This window comes from Augochlora pura, chromosome 9, assembly GCF_028453695.1.
Source record: "Augochlora pura isolate Apur16 chromosome 9, APUR_v2.2.1, whole genome shotgun sequence".
NCBI lineage: Eukaryota > Metazoa > Arthropoda > Insecta > Hymenoptera > Halictidae > Augochlora > Augochlora pura.
The window spans coordinates 3,143,224-3,163,751 of record NC_135780.1 but is presented as its reverse complement, the minus strand read 5'-3'; the positions used below and the strand labels follow the sequence as shown (position 1 = coordinate 3,163,751).

At 43.7% G+C, this 20,528-nt stretch overlaps 1 protein-coding gene and 4 non-coding genes across 5 annotated transcripts; 1 reads left to right on the top strand and 4 right to left on the bottom strand.

Moving 5' to 3' along the window:
* Window positions 1–504: 504 nt before the first annotated feature.
* Window positions 505–9,988, top strand: Serp (chitin deacetylase-like protein serp). Its single transcript, XM_078189871.1, has 5 exons — window positions 505–849; window positions 5,681–6,082; window positions 6,991–7,312; window positions 7,849–8,148; window positions 8,644–9,988. The coding sequence occupies exons 1-5, from the start codon at window positions 801–803 to the stop codon at window positions 9,170–9,172; spliced, it is 1,602 nt and encodes a 533-aa protein (XP_078045997.1). The 5' UTR covers window positions 505–800; the 3' UTR covers window positions 9,173–9,988.
* An 8,532-nt stretch (window positions 9,989–18,520) lies between these two features.
* On the bottom strand, window positions 18,521–18,614 carry Trnay-gua (transfer RNA tyrosine (anticodon GUA)). The gene is made up of 2 exons: window positions 18,578–18,614; window positions 18,521–18,556 (listed from the first exon to the last, which is right to left on the bottom strand). It is a non-coding gene; the product is annotated as a tRNA-Tyr (tRNA).
* Window positions 18,615–18,814: 200 nt separating this feature from the next.
* Window positions 18,815–18,914, bottom strand: Trnay-gua (transfer RNA tyrosine (anticodon GUA)). The gene is made up of 2 exons: window positions 18,878–18,914; window positions 18,815–18,850 (listed from the first exon to the last, which is right to left on the bottom strand). It is a non-coding gene; the product is annotated as a tRNA-Tyr (tRNA).
* A 766-nt stretch (window positions 18,915–19,680) lies between these two features.
* Window positions 19,681–19,780, bottom strand: Trnay-gua (transfer RNA tyrosine (anticodon GUA)). The gene is made up of 2 exons: window positions 19,744–19,780; window positions 19,681–19,716 (listed from the first exon to the last, which is right to left on the bottom strand). It is a non-coding gene; the product is annotated as a tRNA-Tyr (tRNA).
* An 89-nt stretch (window positions 19,781–19,869) lies between these two features.
* On the bottom strand, window positions 19,870–19,979 carry Trnay-gua (transfer RNA tyrosine (anticodon GUA)). The gene is made up of 2 exons: window positions 19,943–19,979; window positions 19,870–19,905 (listed from the first exon to the last, which is right to left on the bottom strand). It is a non-coding gene; the product is annotated as a tRNA-Tyr (tRNA).
* Window positions 19,980–20,528: the final 549 nt, after the last annotated feature.

Genomic DNA, 20,528 nt, shown 5'->3' with positions numbered 1-20,528 from the left:
TCTCCATACGTAACAACTATCTCGAAAGAAGTTCATTTGCTAGATTCTATATTACATGAAGAGATCTTTTTGGAATAATAATTACATATGGATATTACGTAGCTAAATAAACTTGAAATGCTAGGTCCACATGTAACTGCTACCACAAAAGCTAAATTCTACATTACATAAAATGAAAATATTTCTCGTCCGTCCACCATTTGAAAATCGATTTTAACCCAGCCCTGGATACGTCACGCGTCAGACATCCACGACGATCTCTGGATCTCGGTAGTCCTCCCTTCGGCCACTCCTACGCCACTGCGTGATCTCCTGAGCGGCTCCTGGATCAGCTTAGACCCATGCACAGACCACGAAGCGGTCGGAACCGGAGAAAGAAGGGGCCGGTTCACGGGCCGAGTGGTGGTGGAAATATAAGGCTCGGCGAGTGGCGGGCCTCGGTCAGTCCGCGAGCGGTACCTTACACCTTCAAGGTCCGTGTCCTTGAAGCGCATCGCCGATAGAGAGAGAGAGAGAGAGAGAGAGAGAGAAAGAGAAAAAGAAAGAGAGATAAAGAGAGAACCCGAAACTGCTCGAGGGAATTCCAGGACCCCGGCCTAAGCCACAGCGCCCGCGAGCGCTGATCAATATCCGTCGAACGTATTCATAGACTCGGCGGAAGTGACTCGTGGACCCGTACGCGGCCTTTTGGTACCTAACACGGACCGGTGGCGAACAGGTGTGACCGAAGGGGAACCGTGGATACGACGGTGATCACGTGAGAACGTCGATCGGGAACCAGGGTAGCTCCTCGAACGAGGATGAGGTCCTCGCTGGTGCTGCTGTTCCTAGCAGCGATCGTCCTAGCCGGTGAGTAACATTCTGGGAAGAACGAGGGTCCCGGCAGGCAACGTCGAGTCGGCGATAAGGCCCCGTAGCCTTATGGGGGGGGCCAGGTTAGATCGAATGTTAGGGGACACGTCGCTGGAAGTCGGGCAAGGAGATTGCAAAGGGGGTTAGCGATCTAGAGCGAAACGACATGGCGACTGGTAACATGGAGTCGTCCGCCGAATTCGACCGTCGATCCTCAATATGGGACTGAATTTCGACACCCGGTAGTCCCCCGAGGCTAGCCGCGCCGGTCGCTTACAATCCCCTGTCGGTACAGAGACGTTCGAATCGGTTTTTAGGATCGAGATTAGAGCTGCGAGAGACTATACACCTGGCGGGCATGTTCGGCGCTTAATTGGAATTCGTTAGGCCCCATTTGGTGCCGCTAAGGCCCCGAATGCATCGCTTCGTTCTGCGCTTTTCGAGGATCGCGAAGAGCTCGGTTATCGAAACCGAGGTAGACCGCGGAGATGTTACGGATCGAGAACGACGACGGGCCCCGATGGGCCCAGCCGACCGCGCTAAGGGGATTCACTTTTTCGTCGCGGTTTTCCGGAGATTTCCAACGATCGCGCTAGAAAATCGATTCCCCGGCTCTCCGCGGTCGCCAGAGACGACAGGTTGCATAAGAGATTAGAGCGTGAAAGCCTCTCCGGGTCTGATCGGTCCCGGATGGGTGACGTCACTGCCGTGCCCTGAAAATCGGCGGGTGGGGGGGCGCACAACTTTCCCCGTTTGTCGCGGCCCCGGTCGGGCCCCGCGGACCTACGCAGCGACCGACAGAAATTGTCCCTCGGGACAGGTTCCGAGCGACGCGACACGCGGGCCCTACGGTCTTTGAGCTACCTGTAGAACGGAACAGCAATTTGAAGCCACGCGTGAAGCTTTAGACGATGTTCAATAATTTATTCAAACTTGAACCTGGGACGATCGAATCTATCGTGAAAGTTGAGCAATTGATGGCGTATTCGTCGCGGATATTAATCTAGAATCGCGTCACGGACCATCATCTTTTAAAACTACCTCTAGAGTTTGATCTTGTTATTACAAAGAATTTAACGCGTGCTCTTCTATTTCGCATTCGTGAATTATCTGCGATCTGCACTGAAAGTATTCTTCTTAATATGTAAAATAAGGAACTAATTTTATCGACCACCAATTTTGATCTCGCCTGTATAATTCCTTTATCACTCGAAATATTCGAAATCTCGAATCGAAATTTTCTCTACGCTTCGTTGACATTGTCCTAATTTGTCTGAACAGTCTACAAGCGGAAACTTGTTCGATCTTTCCAGACCGCCTTTTTTTAAACGATCCGTAGAACATTCTGTTCTCTTACGACCCCAGAACATTTACACGATCTCTCCGACTTTGAAAGTTTCTCCGGGCGCGCGCACGACCCAAAGCGATTTCTCGAGAAAAATGAATGGACCACTGGTTTAGGAAGCTCCTGTAGCCTTTAACGCGATTTTTAAGTAGATTAGGTACGTCTGAACAGTTCCTCGAGTCAACGTTCATTCAAGACTCGTCGGCCTGATATCTCCGCCTCGCGTTCCCCGCCGCCGTTCGAAAATTCTTCGGCGTTTTCTCCGAAAGTTTCGCTGCTCGTCCTCCGCTTTACATGCTGATTCAGCTAAGAATCCCGACATCATCGCCGAGGGATGTCGCGAAAGTTTCGTCTTCGACGACGACCAAGGTCGGTCCCCGCAGTTTATCTTTCCACTCGGCACATCCGGGCAACGTCTGCCCTCCTCAAAATGGCGACGAGACCGCCGGAGTTCCCACTCCGAGATCCGTGAAACGACCTTCTCGGGGGAACTTCTTCGGCGACTTTCTCCTGAAATGCGACGATCGGTCGGAGAACGGGTCGCCCTTGCGCATAACATTGTCTTCGTTATTGCTTCTCGTTGCCTCTCGCAGTCGGTTCGACTTCTGCTTTATCCTCTTTCTTTTATTTCCACTCCGGTGTCGCGTTCTATATTCGCGTTACGGATCTCTGCGATCTTGGCACCCGGAGGATCGTATGACATAACGGAATGGTCGGGCCAGCAAACGTTGACATTTATTTTCTTGATCCAACCGTGGCGGTTATTAATTTCTTGTCTTTATTTTGTCCCTATTTATTTTTACGTCCGTTTATTTTACCAACGAATTGCCGCGCCTTTTAATTTTTAACTAGTCGTTGTATCTATTGATTTTATATCGAACAGCCACGTTTATTAATTTTTTAACGAACTGTCAAGGTTATTAATTATTTAGCGAACTGTGATGTATTGATTTTTTATCGAACTATCGCATCTATTAAATTTTTATCGAACCGTTACATCTGTTAACTTTTTAACGATCTGTTATATCTATTAACTTTTCATCCAACTCTACCATCCATTAATATCGCTCGTCGCAGCATCCAATTTCTCATCCAACAATATTCTTTACGAAATGAATCGTTAATATTTCTCGGTAAGAGAATCGTTCTCTTTGGAATAATTTAACAAAATTCACGGCTTCCGTACGGTCGCCGCTAGTTCCATTATCGACACTAGTCGAAAGCCTAAAAGCCAGCAGCGAATAATTTGTTCTCGAACACGGCGACGATCGTCATTGTTAATCGAAGCAGGTTCACAATTCGCGCAGACCGCGGCGCAAATTCGGAACTAATAAAACAATGTCGGCACGGAGCGTGCCGGAACAGCTTTCACCGTTCGCCGCTGCTTCGATATAAAATTAACGCGAGCTCCAAACAGCAAAGCGAAGAAAGCAAACACGTGTTCGGCCGCACGTAAAAATCTTCGCGCGGCTCGCCTTCGCTTTCACGACGCAAGCGTTTCCTACGCGGAATGGGGTTTCATCGGGACAATAATCTCGTCTTGCATCCGCGCGGCTTCCGTCGCTGTTCAGAATCAACCGTGAAACACGCCCGGAAAACCCCTTTCGCCGCGCTGCAAATTTTTGTGGAACGAATGCCCGCGTAACAATTAATTTCTTTTCGAAATCTTCGCGAACCGAGACTGCCGGGTTTCCTCGTCCCGTCAGATGCTTCGCGTTGTCCTTGTTTCTAATAGACTGCAAATTGATTCTATTCGCTCGTGTGCCAGCACTTCCGTCGCTTTCGAAAGTCGACCAGGAGTTTATTTATATTTTTCGGGAACTCGGGATCGTTATAGAGAACATATTGAACACGACGCCGAGTTACGCAAACGAGATAAATATTGGTCAAATCGTAGGCACGCCGCGCGGGCCGTTACGTAAAATAATAAGATTGCTTTTCACTTCCTAGTCGGGGATACGTAAAGCCGTTGGCGCGATCGTAGGAAATAAAAAGAAATGTGTGTAATTGGTGGCAGGGTCTGTTGGCCAATGCTGGAAGACAAAAACCAGACCATCGCGCTCGATGCGCCGCCGTTGTCTCTCATCGAGCATTATTTAACCGCAACCAACGCTCGTAATATCATTACAAATTACGCCATTGTACTCAGGCGACTCTATAGAATTTTTCTACATAAATATCAATTCGATAAAGTTGATAATTACAGCAGGAAAAATTCTCAAATTTTACGAATTTATCTTCTTCTTTAAAATTAAATTTCATCAGAAATCAACTCGTTTAAAAATTAACAAAAATTCGTGTTTGGTGTATTGAAATATGCAGTATCAGTGTCGAGCAGTGTTATCAACGTGTTTGTGCAACCGCGGCGAATCGCGCTTTCGTTGGACAACGGTCGTCGGAACGACGCTATCGATCCCACGAATAAATAACCGCCGGCTAAAGTTATATTGACGCTGGTCTTTCTTTTCGCTCTCGCACACGTACGCTCTATTCCACTTTCCATAATCTCGCAACTGATATCGCCGGCACGCGTTACGTAACACTGTAAATCACACGGCGGGTTCCGCCGTAGAAATTCGCGATCGGCCAAGTCTGTTTGCGCGGCTCTTCGCGAGGACGCGCGTCACAGTTTTTGAGAAAGCTTCTGTTTGTCCCGGAAGGAAACTGGCGGGCAACGACGACGGTCTCGTTCTCGCAAGAGGACATGTCGTTCTAGAGGATATTTTTCATCGGTTACTGCTTGTTTATGCTCCTGTTTATCACGCTGCCAATTCGAACACGAGAGAATCGCGACAAATCGCGTCAATTAGCAAATGAAAATGATTTATATTGATACTGTGTTTAGGTCTCGAAAATAAAATAAATAGTAAAATAGTAGAAATTAATTATATCATTAAGAAATTATTACATTATATTATTTATTATAATTATATATAGTAAAATAGTAGAAATATTATAAATAGTAAAAATTCGAGTCTAGAGGCACTGCGATACGAAAATCGTAGCAAGATATTGCCAATTTTATTTTAAAAGTTTCTCCGTTTAATAAAAATTTCTGCTCGAATACCTTTGCATACTGTACCACTTTACCTCTGGCTAAAACAATGTACAGTAAATGTATCGATTAATAAGCTAGACATCATTGCCTCGCAAAACTGACAGAACCCAATTTATCCAGATCTGTATAGCTCTTAGTACAATAATTATGCTATATAATAATAATTTGCTTCGCTAATGCGATTTAATCAATAAATTCCCATGAAAGTATTCTTATAATTTGTATAATTGTAAAATTAAAATCCCATCACTTGAATGCAATAAATTCAGCGTTAAGCAACGTGAAAAAATATAAAATTAAAAAATTCGGCTAAAAATTAATGCACAGGAATTCTGACTTTGAACACTGGCTGTGTAAAATTGCACAACGACGGTCTTAATTAAGAACTGATCAAGACGAGAGACGCTCGTACGGACTGATTTCAGAGGGCTTGGAACGAGTGAAGAGGCAAGAGGACGCGAAAAAGGAGGAGAGCTTCGAGAGCGAGATCTGCAAGGACAAAGACGCCGGCGAATGGTTCCGGTTGGTGGCAGGCGAGGGTGACAACTGTCGCGATGTGATCCAATGCACCAGTTCCGGCCTGCAGGCGATCAGGTGTCCCGCGGGACTCTATTTCGACATAGACAAGCAGACCTGCGACTGGAAAGACTCCGTGAACAATTGTAAATTGAAGAACAAGGAACGGAAGGCGAAGCCTTTGCTCTATACCGAGGAGCCTCTTTGCCAAGATGGTTTTCTCGCTTGCGGAGACGGCTCTTGTATCGAGAGAGGACTCTTCTGTAACGGAGAGAAAGATTGTACCGACGGATCCGACGAGAACATTTGCGGTGAGTGAATTCTTTGAATGCTTCATTTGCTTTTGCACGAGAGAAAATAGAGGAAATGTGATAATAGTATTTGTATGATCAGGGGGAGAAAAATAAATGTGTTGCGATAGTATAAAATATGTTTAAAGATGTATGATAACATTACTATGAGAATATTAATTAATTATTAAAAATAGTATGATAATATTTTAAAAGGAAAGGGGATGGTACAATGAAATAAAAAATACGATGGAAGATATATTGACTAAAATATTTAAGTAATGTGACAACGGAGAAATTAGAATAATACGGTATGGGATCGTTGGATCAAATAAGATAGGTAATGGAATTAGAAAATGAAAAAGAAAAGTTGTGCAAGGGAGGATCATCGAGTAGAAGACAAATGTAATTACTTGAAATTCGGTAACTTATTTATAAGATAGGGAACAGGACATAAATTCTCGAAGTAGAATTAAAATTTGCTTACTGAAAAATCTGTAGGCTGTATATAGATCAGGTCCTAGCAATAGCGAAGAAAATTTTCTATAACCTTAACAAATTCAGTATAATAAAATTTTGCTTATATAAAATTCTGTAGTCAGTTATGTACTAAATATGTCAAAGAGACTTCTATGATCCTAGAAAATCCAGTAGAACTCCAGTCAAATCTAGTGAGCTTTGCTTCTATCATTCCAAGTTGTAATAAAATAAAATATTTATAAAATAATAATAATGATAGATATAAAAAGAATGTCACAACTAGTTAAAGTTAAAAAGAGGTTTCTAACGACACGGAGGTTAAACGCGTCGACGTCCGCGATTCTGTCGCTACCTTCATTTTCCCTGGACACGGTCCAGTCGTCTCCGAACGCTAGCGCTAGGTGGAATCGAAGGCGCCAGAGGAACAATCGGAGCGTTTGCAATTCCAGACATGGACAACGACCCTAACAGAGCGCCGCCGTGCGACCCGGTCGTCTGCGTTCTCCCCGATTGTTTCTGTTCCGAGGACGGCACCCTGATCCCCGGCGATCTGCCCTCGAAGGATGTTCCCCAGATGATCACGATCACGTTCGACGACGCGATCAACAACAACAACATCGGCCTCTACAAAGAGATCTTCAACCCGAAACGCAAGAACCCGAACGGTTGCGACATCAAGGCCACTTTCTTCGTATCCCACAAGTACACCAACTACTCGGCGGTGCAGGAAATGCATCGGAAAGGACACGAGATCGCCGTTCACTCTATCTCGTAAGAAAACGTCCCTGGAGAACAGTTGAACGAAACGTCTTTCTAATCCGCATTATCCACGGCTGGCGCAACCGGGGGCCATTTTGTGCCTGGGTCGATCGGACACCAGGCTTTTTGCGCGAAATATTCTCGCTCGGCCAGTACATTCGAAAATCAACTTTTTTTTCTTGTTGTTATCCACTTTAACTAGACGCTAGATCGTTTCAACTAGACGATAGGTTATTTCAATTAGACGCTAGGTTATTTCAATTAGGCACTGAAATATTTTAACTCGAGACTAGATTATTTCAACTTGAACTTAAATTACTTTAACTCGAAACTAGATTATTTTAACTCGAAACTAAGTTTTTTTAACACGAAACTAGATAATAGTTACTAAGATTTCTCATTCAAAACTGATTCAAAATTCATCATCCGGACGCGACTCAATTAAACGCTCTCGACTTCACTTAATTCATCCAAAAGTCCCCCGCGTTTCGTAAAATCGTTCGATTAGGGCTCTCGAGGCTATAAGTGCGACTTCATCTTTCCCAAAGACACAACGACGACGAACGGTTCTGGTCTGACGCGACTGTCGACGACTGGGCAAAGGAGATGGCCGGCATGAGGATCATCGCCGAGAAGTACGCCAATCTGACCGACAACAGCGTGGTCGGTGTCAGAGCACCCTACCTCAGGGTCGGCGGTAATAACCAGTTCACCATGATGGAGGAACAGGCCTTCCTTTACGATTCTACCATTACCGCGGCTTTGAACAACCCGCCGCTGTGGCCGTACACCATGTACTTCAGAATGCCGCACCGCTGCCACGGAAACCTCCAGCATTGCCCCACTAGGTAACACGAGACCGACCACCTGTCCACTTTTCACCTTCTTGTGCAATCGCCGTAAACACTTTTCTTCTCGTTCTTTTTACTTTCGTTCTTTCCCCTCTCTACACTTTTTGTTCTTTCTTATCTTGTTCTTTGTTTTCTATCTTTTTGTTCTCCTCGTTTCCCTCGCTCTCTTTGTTCATTTTGTCCTCTTTGCTCTTCACGTTTTGCTCAGTCTTCTTGTATATCATAGCTTTATAAACGTTCTACGCTACTGTGTCAGCTCTTGGTTAATTAATCTTTCGAGCTGCAACTTTCCTTATCGCTACCACTTGCGACAACTGCAGCTAAAATAATTACCTCCGAAAATCTCAGCCTAATTCTTATCAGTCAAGATCCATCAGCCAGCGTTCCTAACTAACCCGCATCCGTCAAACATGAAAAATAAAAACTTCCGACCAAGTGCAAGCTGTTTCTACCATGGAACCAGCCGAAAACCGTAACCACCTTCTTCCCCAGATCGCACGCAGTCTGGGAGATGGTGATGAACGAGCTGGACCGTCGCGAGGACCCGCAGAACGACGAATACCTGCCCGGCTGCGCGATGGTCGACTCGTGCAGCAACATCCTGACCGGCGACCAGTTCTACAACTTCCTGAACCACAACTTCGACCGGCACTACGAGCAGAACCGTGCCCCGCTCGGCCTCTATTTCCACGCCGCCTGGCTGAAGAACAACCCCGAGTTCCTGGACGCGTTCCTCTATTGGATCGACGAGATCCTGTCGAACCACAACGACGTGTACTTCGTGACGATGACCCAGGTGATCCAGTGGATCCAGAACCCGCGCACGGTCACCGAGTCGAAGAACTTCGAGCCCTGGCGAGAGAAGTGCGTGGTCGACGGAAATCCGGCCTGCTGGGTGCCCCACACCTGCAAGCTGACCTCCAAGGAGGTTCCCGGCGAGACCATCAACCTGCAGACCTGCGTGCGCTGCCCGAACAACTACCCATGGGTGAACGACCCGACCGGAGACGGGTTCTTCTAGGTCCCCCGTAGGCCCCGATCTCGTCTAAGTCAGACCCACCCCAACCCCCCCAGGCTCAAGCTGTTCCCCAAATCCCAGCCGATCCAATTTTCACGAGTTTCACGGTGGCCGCCGGCCTTGGTTCCTGTCCGGGGGCCGGCTCGACGTTCGGGTAACGCCCCAGGTTCAGGAATTAGAATCCCAGAGACTCGGACAACTTGGCAGAGTACTTGACGGAGAACTTGACGGAGAACTTGACAAAGAGCTTGGCAGAGTACTTAGCCGAGTGCTTGGCAGAGAACTTGGCAGAGCCGACCCTGGACAAGGATAAAGCTCGACGCGTCGCACCAGCGATCTGTGATAAGTTAGGCGAACGCCTCGACCCCCAGCCTCGGCCGGAACCAGCACAGAGGAGCCACCCAGACAACGACGAGACCAGCGAAGTCCATCATCGATCATCATCCCGCGACGCCCACGGTCCAACGATGATGCCCTCCCTAAGAACCGACCGGAACGGCCGGGCCCCTTCCCCCCCACCCACCAACTCCGTTGCAAAAACCGAGGATTTGCCCGCCTCGATTGTGTATAATAGAAGAACGCGTGCCCCCATGGAGGACTTCCCACAATCCTCCGCGGCCGGGGAGGGGGCAGAAGCGTGGATCAGCTGGGTCCAAGCGTCATCCAGCTGGCCCCGAGGGGAACTCGTGGCCCCAGACAGTGTCCCCCTCCCTTCCGGCTGGGTGCCCTTACCTCGGTAAGGGTCGGCCGAACTTTTATATATATATATATAAAATCCATAAATATATATATAAATATTAAATGTTGTATTGTACATTATTAAAGCTAAGTGATACTATCAATTACCGAACGGAGCCTTTAAATAAAAGAGAAACTTGCGAGGAGATGACAATGAGTTCTTTCATTCGTGATCCTAGACTCCTGGGTGTATCGGTCCATGGTATTTCATTCTATGGCGTGTGTTAATAGTCTGCAGAAAAGTTGGGGGAGAGTTATTGAGTATCGGGTCACCGAGCAAGGTCTGTCAAGGTCTAGAGCAGAGAATTGATATTATAGTAAAAGAAAAGTAACCATAGTTTTAGGTTATGGAATTTGGAAATACAAGTTCCTACGTAATGCGATCTATACACTATAGTTCTTTATTCGAAATAGAAATTCTCTTCCTCGATTAAAACAAACAATAGTTGAATAGAAAATATATTCTCGTTAACATTTTTATCCTGTCGGAAATAATCAAGCGGTATTATTAAATCTTTATCTTGGATTTAATGTGCCATATCACCTCTCACTTTTGTGGTCAATGCATAAAATCCACAGTCTAGTAATGAAAGTTCGTTTCACAGCTGTTGCCTCTCTAAGTGCGCGTTAGTGAATGCTGTTGCCAAAGGAAATCGGTAAAATTGCATTCAATGGTGATCTTCATCATACTCCAATCAAAGAATACGAAGCAAGCCTTTATTCGTGAAAGAAAATGTTTCGAATAATTAACTCCTTGCCGTACCACTTTCTTCATACTTATCACGATCAGGAATTTTTCAATTGATATAATCTGTTAGAAGTGACTACTCCACGCCTGAATTTACTCGAATGTTTAAATATCAATAACGAGGAATTAGAATTTTATTCCAATTTTAAAGAACAGAATAACATCCATACTTAATCATTTATTCCTAGTAATTTGCATCACGAGTCGCACTCGTTAACCCTTTGCACTCGAGTGGCGACTGTGAGGCACCATAAAATTATTCTATCACGTTGCAAAATATAATCTTTCTACTAACAAAGTTCGCATTCTGAGAATTGTTAAGGTTATGTTATGTTGATGAGAATGACAAGAATCGATTACATATGCATAAAATGCACTTTGTTATATAAAATGGAAATACTACAAGCCAGAGAATTTACTTCAGATTTCCAGTTGAAATGGCTTCGAGTGCAAAGGGTTAAAGTACGGCAAGGGGTTGACGCATGTCTTCGAGACTGTTTCACGCGCAGCATAGGTGCCGCGCGAACTTGGCCAATCACGGAAGTACGAATGGTAACTTTGGACCGTATTTCTGACTAGGAAGCGGCGAACGCGTTTACCCGGCCCCCGGAACACGGCGAATGGAATAATTGTTAAGCAAGCGTTACACGATCCTAATCGCCTCGCGCCTTCGGCTCTCACCGCGTCCGTGTAACGCAGATGTATCTTTAATCAGATAAAGCCCGGCAACATGGCGGCGACACGCACTGATTACACGTGGATACGGCGAGGTGTAAGTAACTGTTGAGCGTTTTAAATTGGCACCGCGCGAGGAAATCAATCCCGGCCGTGGAGAACAGTGCCGTGATCACGTAACAACAAATATTGTTTGCCTGAAACAATATTCATGAGCGCAACAGGTTACGCGCCGCGCTGCCAAAGTTGCTCTTGAACTAGAAAATGGCCATTGCGAAGCTACACCGAATCTCAGATCTCCGATTGTTTATTATACATTAATATATATTTATTATAGATTATTATATATTTATTTTACATTATTACGTCGTCGATGCAGCGACATTTATTGTTCGATTTCGACAAATCGCTACGGTGGAATTCATTTCGGATGCCGGACAGGTGCCATTTCTCAAGTACAAGGTCGGGAAGAGGTTGTCCAGCCGACGTGCTCGTTTTACAGAAACAAGATAACGTTCTGTGTTCCTAATCGTACGGAGTCAGGCTCGGGAACAATGAGATCCTAGGGATCAACGGAGTTCAAACTGAGAGTATCGTCATTGTAAGCTAGCCTATGGAATTGCGTGGTTTCGTTATGGTGAACGCAAAAGTCGAACGGTCGGTAGAGAAAAACTGTAGTACGAGAAATCTGGAATTAATAGAATTAATAGAAATAACCGGCACGTGTGACGCAAACAGAACCTTGAGAAGAAAGAAAAGAAATTAGTGGAAAAAGAAAAGTATAATCCAAATGAGATCAATATCGGTAAGGTTATTTTTAGGAGGTAGAAGGAATGAAGAAAAAAATATTAGAAGCTAGAAAAAGGGAATGCGAAGAAAGAAAAAGGCACGAAGAATGGAAGAAACGAGAAAAATATAAAAGAACAATTTTTTTTAATATTTTTGTACAGTAATCATCCTTGAATCACTTTATTACTCTATTACAAGTCAGATATCAAAGATATTAAATAATCAATTAAAATATACACATTTCTTACTTGACACAAGACTTTAAAAATATTTGCATTGACGTTCATATAAATCCTTAACTCGAACACGACAAAATCGTCTATCCTAATTACCATTGATAAACTCGCAGAGGTGACGTCACGTCGCCAAAAGAGAGATTCTCTGAGACACAGCAATTGCTAGAATCGTCGACGAACCCGTGCATACGACGTTTGCATCGACAAAAGAAAAAGGTAAATTGGACAAAGATCCGTCGTTTACACGTCTCGCTGACAATAGCGCGGAACAGAGGTTCGTTTCTCAGCGGTAGACGGAAATGGCCCCTTCTTGCGGGCGCAGGTCGATTTCCTCGCGACCAAGTATGGCAACGATTCGCGTGGTCAAACGGCCGGTGGATCGGCTCGAGGCTACGTGGCGTGGAACAAAGGCCCCGATTGCGATCGCCGCGATAGTAAAACGGCGCTTAATCGCGCGGCCGGTAGCCGGCGGAGGCCCGTTCGGGAAACGATGGGATCGCAATGGTAATCGATTGACTTGTCGATTCGCGATCGATCGACGGAGATAGCCGGGACAATTTGTTAGCGAGCGCGAGTCGCGGACAGAAATTATGGGTTCCGTTATTTTCCGCGCGGCAGGCACTGCCGATCGTAAGGGATTAAGAGGAAAGAAGAGGACAGAGGGGACAGAAAAGGAGAGAGGAAAAGAGAGAGAGAGAGAGAGAGAAAGAGAGAGAAACGAATGGTAACCTCGCGAAATACCAGCAGGCTCGCCGCGACGTTTGCATTCCGATGCAGCCTTTCTTTCGTCGCCCGTTTATTATACATCGTTTCCATTCCGCGACGATCCCAGCCGACGGCGAACCCCTCCTCAGAAAGCTGCGATATTCTCGTGCGAGAAAATCCGCGAAATACCTCCGTAAACATCGCGCGGACCGTCCGGGTGCTTCATCATTATCCGCTTGAGAAAAGCTACGCTTCAGACCGCCTAGGCTTTATTGGACATGGTTCGGCCATTTCCCGATCTTTACGCGCGAAAACCGCTGTTAATGTTCCGTGAACTTAGCACCTCGTCTGACGCGCAGCATAAACTATATGTAATAACAAGAATAATTTATGTACTCATGCGCGTATGTAAAAATCCTTTTGTTACAGAAGACGAAATAAGAGGATTTTAAATAGCCACCGCACGAGTACAATGAAAATATCATAAATATAATAAAAATAAATGTGATCATAAATATAATACTAATCTCAGAGCCAAGGTAAAGGCTTTTACAATTTACCTGTAGAAAAATAACAACATCATTAATACTGCAATGCACAATTTTTATTACAAGATGGCGAACGAACTTAACACTTTATCGACCGGTCATCCACCGGTTTTTATCTCGAATTTATTTATCTTATTAATCGCGAAAGGTATCTAATATTTAAAAATTTATATAATAATATTGAAGCTTGTAGTACAATTTAACACATTTATCTCAGTAATAGATAACAAATTAAGGGTTACTATGGCAACCGATTCACAGGCTACCGATCGGGAGAAAAGCCGATTTGTAGGCTACCGGTCAATAAAATGTTAAGAAGAAGAGAAACGAAAGAGAATTGCGAACGTTTCTGTTCTGAAAAAGATCAACTCCTTCTGAAGAAGCTCGTTTAGTAATTCCAATCAGTTGGTGTCGTTATGAGATCCTGTTGCTCTCTAAATGGCGCAAGGATCTGCTTCTCGATACGCGAACCGTAACGCGTCGTTCGCGATTTCATGAAACCGATAGGCAGTATCGCGTTCTTTTTAATAGTCTCGGACGCGTTCGTTCAAACTCCTCTGCATCCGGCTGCACAAAGAACTTCGCCGATGGGTTTCCAACGCATCGGAATCGCACGCACCCACGCACCGCGCCGGCAATCAGCGAATGTCGCAATTAAATACCGATCCGCCGGCCGCATAAATCTTTGGTAAACGAGCGCCGATTCTAACGGCCGCCGTATTTCATTATCGAACGATGCGTAGCTCGGCGACTCGCCGATTCGCCGACACAATTTACCCGGCTCGCGTTTTTTTTTCTTTTACTCCTCGTTGCATCCGCATCGATCCTCGGCAACTGCGGACTCGCCGCGCGACTGCATCCGCGCGTTGTCCTTTTTTGTCCGTCGAAGCCTTGGCACGACGTTGCCAGAAATACAACTCTTTGGTTCCATGAAATCTAACGCGGTTCATCAATGGAATCGATGAAATTGATGAAATTGATGAAATTGATGAAATTGATGAAATTGATGAAATTCATGAAATTGATGAAATTCATGAAATTGATGAAATTCATGAAATTGATGAAATTGATGAAATTGATGAAATTGATACGCTGGAATTGATGAAAAATTCGCGAACCATTTTTCATGGGTTTCCTCGAAATGGAAAGGAACGATCGTCGACACGGGATTTCTATAGGGTCTTTGATTTCGGTTTTTTAAACGATCGACTACTTTCTTCTACGACGATCCATTCGATCGTCGACTTTATCAGGCTTTTCCGAGCGTCGTTCGGAGTTGCATCGCGCGTCGCGCTTTCCATCGTAAACCATCGATTCCGTCATTCCGCGTCTTCGATTCTCCGAGCTGTTTCTCGATCGAATCTACAGAAGATATTGCCGTGATCGTCGTCGTCGTTGTTAGACACATTCGCGAACGCGTTCTCTGTCGAGTTCTCGAAATATTAACCGTGAAAGTAATGTAACAATAAATAAGATAAAACCGAGGCGGAGGAGTAAAAGCAAAACGCGTCGACGAATAATGGACGAAAGTAACGGCCCGGAACGAAGCGACGGTGTTCCGCTGAATTGGATGGAAAGTTCGTTGCATTTTACGCCGCGAGATAACCTGTCTACCATCGGGAAATTACAATTGACCTAAATTTTTAATGTCTCTGGATGCCGCATAATGACGTACACGAGGACGAGGAACCTACCCCTCGATTGCATTCGAGGGTTAATTACGTTACTATTGTTTCGATCATTGTCCAACGTTTTATAACATAATACAGTTGAAGTTGAATTTTTTTAATAACAGTTTTCTATGGATCCTTCTCTTATACTGTTATCTTCATAACATTTGTATTTTTCACAATTTTGTATTGAACAATGCCTGTCTGAGAATCTTTCATTTATTATATTTTCTGTACTATACATACTTACTATATTTATTGTATATTTATTATATACGTTACACTATTTCTTACATTTTTCGTTTAATTTCTATATTATTTTGTTATTATATATTATCTAATAATAAATTATATATGTTATTATATATCTTATTTTTATTTTTATCCTACTCGTGCGACGCGTATATGAAATCTCTTTTTCGACGTCTCTATCTTGTTCAACGAATGTTTTTTTTTCATCTGTGCACACGAATAAATTATTATTAATTGGACAATAGGCGACGACGAAAGGCGAATCGGAAGTTCAGCGCGTAGTATAAGCGCGCGACCGGTTGATCGCTAGATGGATCGAGATGATCGACGACAATGCCGCGAGGCCGGCTCGCCTGAAAATGAAAATCTCGCGCGCAAGCGAAAGTAGAGAAAGCTGTGTATCTCGGCGCCGGGCAAGGCCGTCCCTGGCTAAGGCTCCTTCGACAGGATGCCGAACAGATCATGCAGGAATCTCGTTAACGTTCCGGAGCTTCGGAAGAATCCGCTCGTTAAGGAAACCGCTTCGAAGAAACGCCGCGCTACGAAGTCGTTCCTGTATCGCCTCCTAGGAATTACCATGCCAATGATAGCTCCGACTTCGACGCGAGTTCGACAAAGTAGGCGCGGATACCCTGGCGCTATCTCGGTTTTATTTCCGTTTAGAAGCTGCAGTTTCAGCTGGCTGTTGCGTCGATTCGTTGTTTTCCAAGCTGTGCAAAAGTAGCAGAGTTCTTCTTCGGTAGCTGATAAATCAAAGTACACCTTCCCTTGCCAATTAACACGTTCTATGCCCGAGCTATTTCTACTCGACTCTTCACTCTAGTCGTTTCTTATCCTACTAGAACTTGCTATATTATCTGTAAATATTAATAATCGTTTATAATAAGAAAACAAATTCATTACGATTCATTCTTGTGGTCGAAATTAATTCTTTAATTCTAGATTCGTTATGACCTAGTTTTTAGCTCGTTAAATAAACATGCAAGCGTATACCATCGGTGGTACACGTGGCACGGAATGTGTTAAAAGATTAAGAAATAACTTCGTCAATAAGGAGATTGTCTTTGCCTAAAATAAGATTTGTCTTCGCTAATTAGAATATCGTTTTCGGTCAAAGTATAATAAACATCTGCTCCGCCAATTAGAGAATCGTCTTTAGTTAAAACAAGATAAGAGTTTGCTTTGCCAATTAGAAGATTCCCTTGGGTGAAAGTAAAAATAAAGTTTCGCCAATTAGAAGATTGTCTTCTGTCCAAGACTGAAATGAAGCTTCGCTCCAATTAAACATCGACGATATTAAAATTGCATATTAAAATTGCAAAGAGTCAAGGGATGTGCTAGGGTAGCACCAACATGGCCGCCGGTCGGCCATATTGTCCGTGACGTAAAACTAGCGAGATAGAAGAAAAAGTTTTCGAGAACTATGACAGGAAACCTGGTTTAGAAATCATTCGGCACTCTCACATTCACGAATTAATTATAACAGTCTTCACCTGTTAAAAACTAAGATTGTTAATCGCTCGACCGTCGACGTAGGAAATTATCGCCGGAATGGCAAACTCGGATCACTCGATCACCACTCCCACTGCACGGAGAGATTAATGACTCTTCGATCTAAAGATTTACCTATCGATCGTTTTGCTCGAGATCTCCCCGGGTAGGAAAAATGATTCTCGATCGTAAGTGTTTCGCTCATAAATACCGGCGCCGATTAGCCACGCTTCAATCGTGATCCACCAGTAACCGCAGCGAAAAACGGGAATAAAGATTCGTCGATAAAGCAGAAAGGCATAAAGTCTCCGATCGAGCGAGGAAAAGTACCAAAACCGGCGCTCGTTGCCGTTCCGAGTCATCCTCGTTTCAATTCTGACCCGATTTCTCCGTTCAATCGCGAGATAACAAAGCCGAGATCGATACGCAGTCCGCGTTCCTAGACACAATGACGGTGTCAGTGTCAGGGAACGAGCGTTGGTTTCACGTTATTAATCTCGCCGTTTCTCCGATAAGCATCGAAGCACCGTTTATCGTCGGATCATCCGATGATCTGGTCGTCAGCAGATCGTCGCGGAGCGAATTTCGTGTCAGGAATGATTTAGGAATGGGATCACGGCTTTGAATAATAAAAATTAAATTCTCTGCGATCTGTTTCTTGACAGACATGGTTCAGGAAATGTTTCTTATTGTTAATTGGAATTTTTATGAAAATTATTTAAATATTTGCGAAACAATTGTCTTAAGACGTTGTTAGTCGTAGCTATTAAATAATGTGATATCGAGTTTTGACGAGTATGCATGTGCTCATCTGAGACATATTTTTCAGAAATGTTATTTACAAATTGCCATCGCGCTGGTTAGAGGTCACAGGTAACGAAATTAAGGTGTGTAATAAATATTATGAAATGTATGAAAAATGTATTGTATTCTTTCACTTCGCAGACAGAACTATCCGGTCGGCCTAATATATTTTCTGTATGAATGACTTTCACAAATTGTTTATTTTCTCAGTCGTATTGTATGTATAGACGACGTTAAATTAAGTATCGAATTTATGTATATTTTAGTAATGTTCTGACGTGGTTCTAGTACTCCAGGTTTGGTTCTCTTATGCTCCGGGCAAATGTTAATAAATAAAAGAATCATTAAGGAAATAAGTTGCTATCTCTCTGCCAAAAAATTGAGCGAAGTATAAATGTTGCATCAAATTTGAACAAGCGTATTTTTGCAATTTCTATCAAAGATGAACAATTAAAATATTTCGAATAAATATTTAATATGAATAATGGAAGTATTATTTTCTCTTAACATCGTCGTTTTTTTGATAATCTTTACGAAATATTTCGACAATCGTTTATCTTTAATTTCTCTAGACTCAGATTTGAGCAATTAAATTTTCAATGACCGTATTTAGATATTGATCGTATCGTATCACAATGAACAACGATGATAATTTGGTAAAGATAACGTTTAAAAAAGACAATAAAAATAAGGGTTCCTTCGAGCCGGATTCGAACCAGCGACCTATGGATGACTACAATGAAACATAACCTCTACAGTCCACCGCTCTACCAACTGAGCTATCGAAGGATCGATGGATGGACTTGCTTAAATATGAGTAACACGATACGTAATTTTTCATTTGTGATACTTAATTTGTTCAATAGCCGTCGCAGGAATTGTTAACTAAAAAAATAATACGAGTATTCTTGTAATCGGTGTACTAACTCCAAATAAACAAAAGCGATATGATTTCAGACAAAATGTAAGAGAAATTGGTAAAAATATACTCCTTCGAGCCGGATTTGAACCAGCGACCTATGGATGTCTTTCCTTTCATCATTATTAACCAACTACAGTCCACCGCTCTACCAACTGAGCTATCGAAGGTAATTATAAAGTCTCATTTTATTTGCCACTCTGTTCTGATCGACAAAATATTGTAGTTACCTATTTAACTAACTTTCTTTTATATATTTTGCCAAATGCTATATTTTCTATTTTTGTTAGCTTCTTTATTATTCAATGTTAATTATTCTGCATATGCTTTATCAGCCCCCGCGATTAGCGGTTGAATTGTAATACCCCCGGGTACCCTTTGTAGGCCGGGGAGAACATTAATTGATAAATAAATCACGTAATATTTATTTAACACATCATTTTCCCCCGGACTTACATCAGATGCCTAGGGGACTACAAAATGATCGCATTTAAGCTTCTGATAAACTAAATAATATTAAATTACTTTCGGAATGATTGTTTCTAATATTTTCTTTCATGAAATAAGAGCACCATAGTTCTTTTAAATGTGCGTACAGTACAGAATATAATGAAATCGAGGCAAGTATCTGTTTTAAATTAAAAATTCTTTTACTACTTAGCCCCAGGTTCTACAAATTTCTTTTGCTACTCTTTTTATCCATTTAGAATTTATATTTGACTGTCGTTATTATTTATTTCACCCTTAATATTCAATTAATGACATTAAAATTATATTTATGATAAATATAAGTATCTTATTTACTTAAAATGATTGTTCCAGTTTTAGAATCGCTGCACCTTACAGAAATTGCAAAATATTACGCGAGAAATCATTGTAGAATTATTTCACGAAGCTTACAGTACAATCAGGCTAACAAATTATTATGCAAAATATTCCTTCGAGCCGGATTCGAACCAGCGACCTATGAATGTCTTTCCTTTTGTCATTATTAACCAACTACAGTCCACCGCTCTACCAACTGAGCTATCGAAGGAGCTCTGCGAAACCACCGCCCGCCCGACAACAATTCATTAAGCCGCGAGAAGCGTGATCGAGTAAAGAGTTCCATTCAACAAAAACAATTCCTTCGAGCCGGATTCGAACCAGCGACCTATGGATATCTGATGATCCGGGAGCAATCTCGTTCGCCAGCCAACTACAGTCCACCGCTCTACCAACTGAGCTATCGAAGGCTGTTGATCGCCGCGACTCGTCTCCGTCTCTCATACTCATAACTGAAATCGTTCGCCGCTAAAGCGTCAAAGAGAAAGGTAGGCACCGGTCATGTCCCGTCGAGGAAAAATTCCTCGTTGTACCGGATTCGAACCGCGACGCGCGGCGCGGCTGCGCGACCTATGCGCCTCGCCGCTCGTTCGTGGGATCCTCTCGACGCAGAGAGCTCCTCTTCTTCGATACCGTATACATACCCTCCGCGAGGCGAGCGCATCCGATCGAACCGATCGACGGGCACGCCGCCGGGTGCATAATGGGAATAATCATACACCGTTCGCAGCGAAATTGGTAGCCTCTCCTTTAGTAGTCGGTTATCGATTAGCCACGTCGCGGACCGCCGCGATTTAATCAACGGGTAATAACAGGTGCATCGGGTTGCGATCGCGCGGACAAATTCATGCGACTGGACTCCGCGGTGTCGACTCATGATGCGCGCGCGGCTTGATCTATGACTGGATCTCACTGGAATTCAGTGTCAGGATCGGATGTTGTTAACCCTTTGCACTCGA

What these genes read in the sequence shown, in the direction of transcription:
- Serp (XM_078189871.1), top strand. Translation starts at nt 801, where the DNA reads ATGAGGTCCTCGCTGGTGCTGCTGTTCCTAGCAGCGATCGTCCTAGCC. An exon ending in ATCCGACGAGAACATTTGCG is followed by an intron (nt 6,083 to 6,990) that starts GTGAGTGAATTC and finishes TTGCAATTCCAG; the next exon opens with ACATGGACAACGACCCTAAC. An exon ending in ATCGCCGTTCACTCTATCTC is followed by an intron (nt 7,313 to 7,848) that starts GTAAGAAAACGT and finishes TCTTTCCCAAAG; the next exon opens with ACACAACGACGACGAACGGT.